The sequence below is a fragment of the Lissotriton helveticus genome, chromosome 9, assembly GCF_964261635.1.
Source record: "Lissotriton helveticus chromosome 9, aLisHel1.1, whole genome shotgun sequence".
Taxonomy (NCBI): Eukaryota; Metazoa; Chordata; class Amphibia; order Caudata; family Salamandridae; genus Lissotriton; species Lissotriton helveticus.
Window position 1 is genome coordinate 523,936,162 of NC_136070.1, and position 12,358 is coordinate 523,948,519.

Below are 12,358 nucleotides of genomic sequence, written 5' to 3' on the forward strand. Positions count from 1 at the left end.
GTGTCTGGCTCGATCAGGACCTCAATTTTCAAAGACATGATTTGGCCTCCTACGCACCACACGAAAAATCCTCCCCCTCTTACCTTCCCATTCCAGAAAACTGCTCATGCAAGGCCTCATCCTGTCCAGACTGGATTACGGAAACGCCCTACACCTTGGCGCCCCGACATCGGTCATAAACTTCCACTGGTCCAGAATTCAGCGATTAGGCTGCTCACAGGCACAAAAAAACGATCTTGTGCTAAGCCTGCCCTAAGCTCCCTACACTGGCTCCCAATACAGGAGAGAATCAACTTCAAAACCCTCTGTATCACACATAAAATTCTACAAGGCAAGGGCCCCCCAATTCTGCAATCTCTGATCAAATCATACAAAGCCAACAGGAATCTCAGATCCGACCACTTCACGCTAGCAAACGTCCCCTAAATCAAGAAGGCACGGTCAGGAGGACACTCCTTCTCATACAACGCCTCCAAACTCTGGAATTCCCTTCCCCTCAACATTTGCAGGGAAAACGACCTACTAAAATTATGTAAGCTCCTGAAAACATGGATGTTCCCTTAGGTCCCCTCTGCTCCCGAGCTAATTCCATGAGTCCAGCGCTGGAACGGCCCCGGGTAGCTATGCGCTCTATAAATCCATTTCCAATTCCAATGCTCATTCATTCGTGGTTGAATAGAGAATGAGTACCTGGCGTTTATATTCGTAAATGCCACATAGAGGCATGCTGGATCAAACCTACCCCTGTCAACAATGATCATTAAGGCAGTGCACGAAATCATTGCTGCACATGTGTGACCTGTACAAGTTTGGTTGTCACAGAAGGTAGTGGCACCTCAACAAAACACCAAATTGTCGAGGGTAACCCAGTGCATGCATGCAGTACACTCTTGTCATGGATACCCTATGAAGAAGGGGGCACGCCTATATCGTGTGGCAAATCAAAGCGTGGGAGCCATGGTGAGTGTGGCAGTCCATTCTACATAAATTGTAACGTTTAAAGAAATGCGGTATAATGACCATGCGTGCACCTTAAAATCGGTGAGATCAGTGCGATGAGAATGAAGACACACAATGAACATAAAACACAGAAATGTCTCCTACGCCTCAAACAGTAAAGATTGGCCTCATCGGAAAATCAGCACGGTAATGAAGAAGTAAATCTGTGGGTAGTAAAACACACCTATCAATAACCTTAAGACACACAGCTTCTTAATCATTAATTTCATTGAACTTAGTGTTTTAGTGTATCGAGTCTCTCCACATATTCATCAGTGGATTTTCCAACTTTTGGGCATTCTTGACTGAAAATGTCTCTTTCGTAATCAACGTTTGGTATTGGATTGAACTTGAGATTCAGTGTTTCTTTAATCTGACAGTATGTGATTTCTTTCAGTTCACAGTATTTTTTTTGACTTCTTTCACACCATCACCAACGAGGTTTTTGCAATACTTGTTGATCTTTTTGTTATCAGTCTCCTCATTTGCGTCAATGATTTCATCAAATGTCTCAATCCAAGAAGTCCTATCGCCAAAATTTAGCTTTTTGGCTCTATCAAAAGGCGGTGACGGTTTCAGGAAGGTGGCAGCATGATAACTAGTGAGGGTGGAGGTTTTTCTGCTACCGTTGGCTGTCCGTTTGAGCCTGCATCATTTGCTCTGTTTTGAAGGCCTTGAGATAGACCGGCCTCAGTATTGTCATGGGGACAGGAACCTTCTCCTTGGCCTCCATCACTTTCTCCTTCACTTGTAGGAGACCTCTAGAGTTGTTATGAGCCGTCCTCCTAGCAGCTTTGGTGGTGTGCCACTTCAGGTATCAGACCGCTCAATAAGCATAACCATCTTTCTTCTTCTTAAGTCTCTTTGCCTGGTGTTGAGGTCATAAAGCTCTGCTTATCAATGCTCTTGTAAGTGCAATGATAATATATGTCTCTCTTATTTTGTCAGCCAGCGCTTCTAAGTATTTTGTTAGTATTTGACTACTGACTTTTTTTGGGGGCTTTTCCCTGTATCAATCAGTAACTGCCGTTTGCAATATCTCTCCGTATAATGTACAACTTTATCTTGCTTGGCAGCGTGGTAACTTTATGTATGGCCTGACCAGCAGGTTCTCGATCTTCGACGTGTAGATTAATTTGCAACGCTCCCGTTGTCTTCACCTGCTTTGCAGTGGCTGGAGCTGCGCTTTGACTCCTCATGCGTGAAGCGCCGATTCCGTATTTCAGCAGCGACATGTGGCACGCACAGCAATTTGCTTGGACCACTTCAAACTCTCTGGGAGTTCATAGTCGTTCTTAGGGTTACTTGTCCCCTATCTTGTCACCAGTTCTAGCGTCCTCCCATCCTGGGTGCCCGCCAATGACTATGCCACGCACAGAGCTTAATATTACATGTTTTTAGGTCTCGCCTGTCGATGCGCATGCGCATCGAGCTTGCGAGACTATGGGGGCTTAACCACTCTTTACCTAACTTGCAAGGAATCGTGGCGATTCCTTGCAGTGCCCGTGACTTTTAAGCTAAATGCGCATGCGCTTAAAAGCGCGTGCACATGCCCCCAGCCGCCTGCCTGCCCCTGCTGCTTTCACACCCTCTCGCCGTCTGTTCCCCCTGCTGCGTCATCAAAGGCTTTCACGGCCAGCCGGCCGTGCTTTCAGTTTCACTGCCGGCCGGCCGTGTAAAGTGCACTTCAAAGGCCGCTCTCCCCGCTCCGCCCCCTCCCCTGCCCGCCGTGTCGCATTTCTCCTCCTCCCTCCCCTTCTCTGCCTTCCCTCCGTCTTGTATTTTCCCTCTGCTCTTTCCTTTATTCTTTTTCTCTTTCCTTTCAGATTCCGTTTCTTTCCTTCCCTAGTTTGTTTCTTTTTTCCTGTTCCATTTTAAACCTATTTAACAATTCTTCCCTTACTCATCGTTTGTTCGATCCGTGTGACTTTGCCGACTTACACCTCCCCTCCCTACTTTCTGCCCTGGCCCCTCCCCCTCTCCTTGAGGTGAGCTCGGCATCACCCTCGCTCATAGCCTCGAATCCATCGCCCTGCTTCCAGTATGCACACCCCGAGCACGTCCTTCGAAACACATTTCCATTCTGTCCATTCCTATGCATCATTCATTTATCACGCAGACACCTCTCTGATCCGTTTCAAAGCCAAACTGCAACTTTCTTGCATTTCAGTTCTAAATGATTTTGTAACGCAGGGCTGCATACCTAAACTGAATCTGTAGTTCTACAGAATTATGTCGTGCACACTAATTATCTTATTTAGATGAACATTTCTTTTAATACATTCTTTTAACTGCCAAATGTCATGGGGATTTCACAGAAGAATACAACACAGTATGTTTTGCAGCATGTCCAAGTGCAAAGCAAAGATGCACTGTCGTCATGCCCCCCTAATCCGAAACCCGCTCCGCCCCCTCCCCTGCCCGCCGTGTCGCATTTCTCCTCCCCCCTCCCCTTCTCTGCCTTCCCTCCGTCTTGTATTTTCCCTCTGCTCTTTCCTTTATTCTTTTTCTCTTTCCTTTCAGATTCCGTTTCTTTCCTTCCCTAGTTTGTTTCTTTTTTCCTGGTCCATTTTAAACCTATTTAACAATTCTTCCCTTACTCATCGTTTGTTAGATCCGTGTGACTTTGCAGACTTACACCTCCCCTCCCTACTTTCTGCCCTGGCCCCTCCCCCTCTCCTTGAGGTGAGCTCGGCATCACCCTCGCTCATAGCCTCGAATCCATCGCCCTGCTTCCAGTATGCACACACCGAGCACGTCCTTCGAAACACATTTCCATTCTGTCCATTCCTATGCATCATTCATTTATCACGCAGACACCTCTCTGATCCGTTTCAAAGCCAAACTGCAACTTTCTTGCATTTCAGTTCTAAATGATTTTGTAACGCAGGGCTGCATACCTAAACTGAATCTGTAGTTCTACAGAATTATGTCGTGCACACTAATTATCTTATTTAGATGAACATTTCTTTCAATACATTCTTTTAACTGCCAAATGTCATGGGGATTTCACAGAAGAATACAACACAGTATGTTTTGCAGCATGTCCAAGTGCAAAGCAAAAATGCACTGTCGTCATGCCCCCCTAATCCGAAATTGCATTAATAACTTACTTTAGCACATTAAAAAAAAAAGGCACCACCACCGCATCCACCACCACATCCACCACACCCACATCCACCGCATCCACCACCACCACATCCACCACCACCACATCCACCACCACATCCAACACATCCACCACCACTTCCACCACCACCGCATGCACCACCGCATCCACCACCACCGCATCCACCACCACCACCGCATCCACCACCACCACCGCATCCACCACCACCACCGCATCCACCACCACCACATCCACCACCACCACATCCACCACCACCCCCACATCCACCACCTCATCCACCACCGCATCCACCACCACATCCACCACACCCACCATCACTTCCACCACCACATCCACCACCACTTTCACCACATCCACCACCACTTTCACCACATCCACCACCACCACCACATCCACCACCACATCCACCACCACCACCACATCCACCCCCACATCCACCACCATCACCACCACATCCACCATCACCACATCCACCACCACATCCACCACCACCATATCCCCTAGATCCACCACCACCACATCTATATGTGTGTGTGTGTGTGTAGGTGCAAATGCAATGTTCTTGAATTTTCGTCACAATAAAATACACTGAACATAATCTTCACAAAAGTTATTTACAAACGTTTAAGCTATTGCCATTATAAATTACAATACATTTTATTTCAGTATTTATTATTTACAAAATTAAAAGCCATTGTTATTTGTAATATCAATACATCTAAGTCACGTAAATACAACACACATTGCATTACAAATGATATAGGTGTCACATTTGCGAAAGTTAAAACTATTGACATTGTAACTGACAAAGCTATTAATTTTGCTATTTTCAAAACCAACGCCACTCACCCACGCAACGCCACTCACCCACGCAACGCCACTCACCCACGCAACGCCACTCACCCACGCAACGCCACTCACACACGCAACGCCACTCATCCACGCAACGCCACTCATCCACGCAACGCCACTCATCCACGCAACGCCACTCATCCACGCAACGCCACTCATCCACGCAACGCCACTCATCCATTTGCAAAACGAAAAATGTAAAACTCTTCTATTGCGAGACCTATTGCATTTTCAATGCTTGTTATTCTTCTGCGTGTAACTGCGAACCCAAATTCCTAAAACAATCTTTCACTGCGTTCTGCGCTGACACCTACATCACAGCTCTGCAAACTCCGTTTGGAGGTAAAAGGGTTCTGTCCTAAAACACGCAACACACTACAGCATTAGTGGGGAAAGTTTGCCTTGACAATACTGTGGGCTATGTTAATCAAGCTGAGCATGTCTACTCCAAACTTAGACACCCACTTTCACTGGGTGGTTACGTAAAAGCTGTGCTTCCCCCTTATGGGTGTTATAACTCGCGGAAGTACAGAATGCCTGCCAGATAATGCATGAATTATGTTTGCTTAATCAAACTACTTATTTAGCTAATAAACAGTAGCAATTGTTCCTTTGTTGTGAGCTGGGAAAATCGAAAAAGCGGCTCATGGAACACTTTTTTGAGGTCTTGCTCAAATTTGGCTCTTTTATCCACGACGTTATGTTTTTATTCTGTGCATGCGACGCGTGAGGGTCGGTGTCAGCATGCAAAATATTTGCAACAGCACACAGTTTCCATTTACTTTCCAAAGTGCCTGTTATTTTCAGTCTGATGCAGGACTGCTCGTGCTTGGGGGAGGCCTCCACTGTTGCCATGGTAACACACTGTTGGTTTGAGTGAGCATGCTCAGAAGGCACAGGAAGGTTCAGCAGCGCTTGGCAGGCTGCCAGTGGAGGGCTGCCAGATGCTTTGAGATGGGTTGTCTTTTTCTTTCCCCTTCCTTTCATGTAATGTCTGATTTCTCTATATGGGAGCGACTTCAAGTAATGCAGTAGGTGCAAGTGCCGTGCATTCACCGGGGAAGCAGAATGCTCTTCTGAAACGCGCAGGCGATGAATAGTTTAAACCGAAGCAAAATGCAACATTGAAGCTTTAAAAAAATGCAGCATTAGAGGTAAGCTAGCTTCTGTGACATCGATCACTGATCGCGTGGGCCGGATTTTTTTCTTTTCTGAGAGCGTTGTAAGACCTGTACATAAAATCACGTATGTGATATACCATCATCGTCTTGTTGAAAGCTTTAAGATTTGAGCCTTGCTTATTGTCTCGCATGCCTAGCGTTTCCCCACCCAGCCATATTGGCTTTCTGATAGCAGGGGTGAGCTGTTAAATGGGGGGTGATGGCAGACGAATGGGTCTAAAAATGGTAACTATTGGATTTATTCGTATTCTGCAATCTGGTATGAATGGGCCATATACCGAGGAGTTGAAGTGTTGCAGGCTGTAATCGGTTTCCCCCAGCCTTCTCCTCGGAATGGCTCTCACCTAAGGAATGGTGCGTCTGACGGCATACCTCCCCCGCATGTTTTCCACGGGGCTTCAGCGTGCAGGCACTTTGAAACAAGCAATCTCCAAATGAAAGGTGCTTTTACATTTTAACAGGGTGTATCTTGACCAGTGAACATGTGGCTAATCCAGCCAGGAGAGGACTGCAGCAGCTATGTACTGCTTTCTTTGTTTGCAGCATGCGGAGGGGAATGGGAAAAAGTGAAATGAGGTGTACACCTCAAAGTGCACCTTATTAGCCATGGAATCGCTGGTGAGAATGCAGGTTTCTTTCTTTTTCTGGCAGTTAAGGTACATACTAAAAAACACCGTAGTTAATATGTCGAAAGTAGATTCCCGAGTGCTGAGACGTTTTGTACATGAATTGGTTCCAGATGTTTCTTATGAAAGGCTTCTGCGTCTGACTGTGTTTAACTCCACAAGGTAGATCATTCCGATTTTGATTGCACATGAATGTGAAATCCATCCACACCAGCACTGCAAAACCCATTTTGTGGTCTGGCTATCCCCCACAGTACCTGGGCAGCGTAATGGCGACATGTGCCTCGTGACAGTTTCAACACTATGGAACAAAGAGTCATTCTACATGTTTCATCTCATTATATTTAGAAATAATATTTTTTCCTCGTTTGATATTGCAGCTTTCTTGATGTTGATAGATGATGCCATGGGCGGGAGTGTCGTGTTATTGTCCTCATCACTTATCGACCTGATATTGGAGACCAACATGTACTTGGGTCTTTCCTGTTGAGTGGGGATGATCACTAATTTCACCAGGCCAAACTCGGGTGCTGGATGCGGGGCTCTTTAAGTCTGGTTCCTTAAATGTCATGTAAAGTGTCACGGTGTTTTAATCTTGGCTCCTCATGTTAAATAGTATCTTTACTATATGGTGGCAGATTCGACCATCTTTATGCACCGTTAGGCAGATGTATGTATGTTATGTTTCAGTTGTGCAAGCCTAGCAAAAAGGCAGTGGAGCGCTATACACTAATAAAGACTAGCTTCAAGCCAACGATTGAAAGGAGAGGTAGTTGGTTTGTGGCCTTTTGATGTATTGTAATGTGTAGCATTCTTTAATGAGGGTCATCTTCAACTCTTTCCTAAATTGGAGCAGTGTTGAAGCGGTCCATTTGGATACAGGGATGTTCCAGATTCTGGGTGCATGGATGAAAAAGGCCTGTTGCTCAGTTTGTTTTTTATGCTTCTTAGTCTCCAATGTGATGTCCTGGCTGTGGATGTGCCGAGAACCACCAAAGAAGGGGAGCTTGTCTGCAGAGTGTAAGTGGGAGTGCTGGTCGTGATGTCTTTGTAAATGATGCATCTGTTTTTGAAAATGATGTGGGCCAGCAAGGGGGAGCAATGGAGTCCAACGCAGATAACATTCTGCTGTAATGGTGTTGTGTTGCTGGTAGCAATGCCCGAGGAACTGGGATTGACTGTCTCACACCGTCCTAAAATTAATTATTTTGCAACCAGGACTAATGAACACTTTAGGAGCCCCCCCTGTTTTCTAAATGTTGGTTGTGTCCAATTTGCCTGTGTTAATTCTTTATTTCCGCTTCCATTTGAGAGCCTTGAAATTATGAAGTCCAGCATTGGGTCCGTGGGGCGATCAGATGGTGTTTCAGAAGACGTATAGCTAGGCTTAAACTTGAAGTGAGGCAAAGAGTGAGGGATACTATTATTTTGTCTATATTTCCCTTCCTTTTATGTGAATAATATGAGTTGGGAGAGTGTGGGTGTGTAGAGCTACCTGTATGCAAAGAGAAGGATGTCATGCACAAGATCTTGGTGAGTGCTCCAGACATGTAGCAGGAAACCTCTTGCTTCACTAGCACAGGTTTTAGCATTTGTTCTCAAATTTTGAATATAAGAATTTGGGTGTTAAACTATGTCTGCTGTAGGTGGTTGGGAAGGATAGACTGGTTTTAGTGTAGTATCTTTCTCTAAAGTAAAGGAGTCCTCTGTTTAGAAACCGCTGCATCTTACCATCCTTCTTAAATAACAGGTTATCTTAAATGTTACTTATATTTGCAGACAGTGAGTTAAGTAGCACTATCCCATATACGTAAACTGTAAATTACTGATCTGAATTTGACCAATGCTAAGACAACATCCAAATATAGGGGTCACTAATGGCGAAGAAATCCTTGTAGTGAACAAATCTACACATTTTGATGTTTTCGCTGGTTTGTAATTCAAACGTACTGGAATTCCTTGAAATGTATTTTAAAAAGGTAGAGGACAACTGTGAAACTAACAACCTGTTTAACAAGAACACTGATAGGCAGCAGTATTTGGACCTGGAAAATGCAAGACTGGACATCTTACCCGGAATTAGTTTAAATGTCCCTCTGGATAACCTAATGCACACTGAACATATTTTGTTACTGTCATTAGAAAACAAGGAGCAGTAGTAGTTAAGCCCAACTTATTAATAGAAATTCTGCTGTTAATGAGGATTTCCTCATAGCCTTTGGTAACTTTTCAAACATGCCTTGCTATAACCTTTTCCCTCCGCTTGGGAGGAATCTAATTCTAACCCTGTGGCTCAGTTTGAGTGCTGATAGGTCTGCTTCCTTAGACCTCATCATGGACAGTACATTTTACACCAAAACCTGGTATTACCAGTGTCTGCCAAAGCCAGGCCTAAACATTTTTCATTCTGTCCCTTTTGAGTAAAAAAAAAAAAAAAAAGATCCTTTGGGCAAAAACCTTTTTGTTCCGGATAGTCCAGCTGTGAAAATGGCAAACACGTGCTCCCAACTGGCCTTGTACATCGTGTTGGTAAGGGGAAATGGCAGTTCTAACCACCAATAGCATACCACTGAAAATCAAAGATCCTTTTAGCCAACTTATTAAGAAGTGTAAGGAGAGGTGGCAAAACATATATATTTTGGGCACCGGTTTTGATCAAATGTGTTCACGGCCTGGTCTGCGAATACTGTTGTGGTTACCTGCAAGCATGCTAAGAGATTTGTGAGAAAAATATTGCCTGCAAAGATTTAAAACCAATGGAGAGGGCGCTCTTTACTAGGGTCTTGCTCTGCAGCCCAGCTAATTCATCAATGTCTAAAGTTTCATGGCTATTTCAGAACATAGTATGTGAGTCGAGGGCATCCACCTCAAGCATCACCCTGTCAATGTTATTACTTTGGTCTATGCAAAGCAATTTCAGAGGAAGGAAGCTGCAAACCCCCTTGTCTTCTACATTATCTTCCAAGCTAGCAACACGTAAAGCTCTCAAATTTAAATATTTCATTCAGGACCTGCCCATTATTTTCTGGCAAAACAGAGAGCAGATCTTCTCCCTGGGTAGAGGACTTTGGTCTTATGCAAAGCCTGCCAACCCTTTTCTTTCAGGACAGGAGGCACAGACCTGAGTGATTGGACACTACCAATGGATGCATTCAAAGTTTCTTTCACCTCTGAAAGATCGTTCAGCAAAGGAATAAAACTGTGTGTATAGGAAAATGTAATTGTAAAGTGATGCTCTGCTCTCACCCTTTGCATTTCGTAGGCATTGATCCTGGAATTTGCAGTCCCATGACTAAGGACAGACTCACTGTTAACACTCTAGCCTCCAATTATGCTTCTGGTTACGCTGCAGCTTAGTGGTACTCAATTTTTGTCCCCTTGGTTAATACTGTTTTTTAAGGTATCAGAATTTAGCTTTCCCTTAGTGTTTTTTCTTCTCAGTATGGTACTGTCTTTTTTTGATTTGCCACTCGCTTCATATCTCTTCATTCTTCTGATATTAAATATTTCTCCTTCTAAATTGGATTTTTTTTATCGCCATCACTTTAACCAGAATTGTAGAGGAGCACTTCCTGTTTGCTGCTCTCCGCTTCATTTTTAGCTAGACAAGTTCGTTATGGGAGCAGGACTAAGTTTATTTAAGGTTATATCAGGTTTTTATCTGGTCTAGAAAATACACAACTGTATATCTTTCCTCCTCGAGGGAGTACCATCATATATTGGATTCAAAATTGGTTCTCGGATTTTAGGTTGCTCATACCAGAGTTCTGGTCAAAGAAAGAATTGTTTGTGGGCTCCCTGGGGCTAAAGGAAGGCCTCTATCAAAGTTGTACAAATGACGGAAAGAAGGGTTAGGGTAACATTGTGCAGTGAAGCAATGATGCTTGGGTGTTTGCCCACAGACTCTGTATTCAGACTGCCCGTTCAGCCTGGAAAAGCAAGGCTTCAAACCTGTTCACACAAATGCAGTATTCATCCTCATTTATTTACAGTGCATTTCTAAATGTGAGTGTATACGCAAATGGATCTCGTATTTCGCTAGAATGCCTGTACTCCACTATAGAATTTCTAAGGAAGGAGGTGTTCTCTAGGAAACACAGTACTAGTCCCTTAGAATTAACAATCTGGTTTGTTTTACACATTTTGTGTATTATTCAAAAAGTCTTGAGCAGATTCCGAAAATTCAGATACTGAACCTGGTGATTTTGGGTTGGCCCATCTTTAGATGGCCCAGAGGAGTCTGGTGCCAAGGCCTGTAGCCTACCAACAAGGGGATGTCAGGCTTTCAATCTTTCCACTGCTTAGTTTGCAGCCAGGGGAGGAATGACAGACTGCTCCTGCAGATGGACCAAAACATCCTACAATTATGTGTTTGGCTCCTTAGGCAGAGGTAACTTGTACGTTCATTTTTTGACTGCTCAACGTTTTGGATAATGCTGTACAAAAACACAAAAGGGATTTGAATAGTGGAGGGTTTTGCTTTGCAACTACCAAAGAAGGTTTGATGGGGGTCCTCTGTTGGGGCTATCAAATTGCTCTTTCGATTATATTTAGAAAAACTCAGTGAGTCTTATGTTTTTGATTTCTGTATTTTTGTTGTTTTTGAGGCAACTGGTAAACAGATTCACCCTCTTCCTTACATCAGAGATAAGTAGCGTTTCAAATTGATATTTACATAACTAAAGGATCTAGTCTTTAAACCAGTGCAGAGCACTCTTCTCAAGTACCTTACTGTTAACTGATTTCCTTTTGACAAGAGCTTTAACCCTTTTGGTGATTGAGTTGCAGGTCTTGTTGTACTGTTTAACCGGAAAAAACTGGCCTTGGTAAGGGCTTCCAGTCAACTTTTCAGAGCTGTCAAATACACACTGGGCAACTTTATTTTTAGTTATTGCTTATGGGCTTGTTTTTAAAGTAGTGACTGTTGTATAACAGTCAATTTTTAAGAGATTAGTCTCTGCACTAGGCAATTAAAAGCCCCTCAATAGGACTGCAGTTGATTGGGGAAAAAGTGGATCAGTATTATCTATTGTGGACAGTACCAAACCTTAGTGGGGTTACCATTGATTGCCCTACAATTTGCTTGCTTATTCGATACTTTATTTTCAATTCTTGTGTTCTCCCTCTGGAACATATCTTCTTTACCACCCGTTTGATTAGAGGCTTCCTGCTTGTGCCTTACAGGGAATCAACCGCCTCTATCTGGTACAGAGCCTTTTAAATGTTGTAATAAATTTACTGAACTACACTAAAGCGTGACCTTCTTAACATGCTCTTGATTGTCTTCTCCATAGCCTGAAGAAGAGCCCGATCCAGAAGAAAGGGACAACTTCCTCCAACAGCTTTATAAGTTTATGGAAGACCGAGGTACTACATTGTGTGTGTCTTTTGTATATGTACTTATCAACGTATCTTTCTCAAGCGCTGTGTCACTAGCAATCGCCAATAATCAGCGTTCTGGAATGTTTCTTTGATTGAGGTCTGTTGGATTTAGAGACATATAATGTGACCTCATTCACAAGATGGGCCCTTTAACTGAAAATCATCAGTAGAAGGAAAGTTAGGGTTAT

The 12,358-nt window shown here is 43.8% G+C and overlaps 1 protein-coding gene across 1 annotated transcript in view; it reads left to right on the forward strand.

Moving 5' to 3' along the window:
- The window catches only part of ARID4A (AT-rich interaction domain 4A), a 293,578-nt gene that overhangs the window by 137,561 nt on the left and 143,659 nt on the right, over positions 1–12,358 (forward strand). Inside the window, exon 12 of the mRNA XM_078660374.1 lies at positions 12,083–12,155. Coding sequence (XP_078516500.1) covers positions 12,083–12,155 — 73 coding nt within the window. The remainder of the gene's footprint in view (positions 1–12,082; positions 12,156–12,358) is intronic.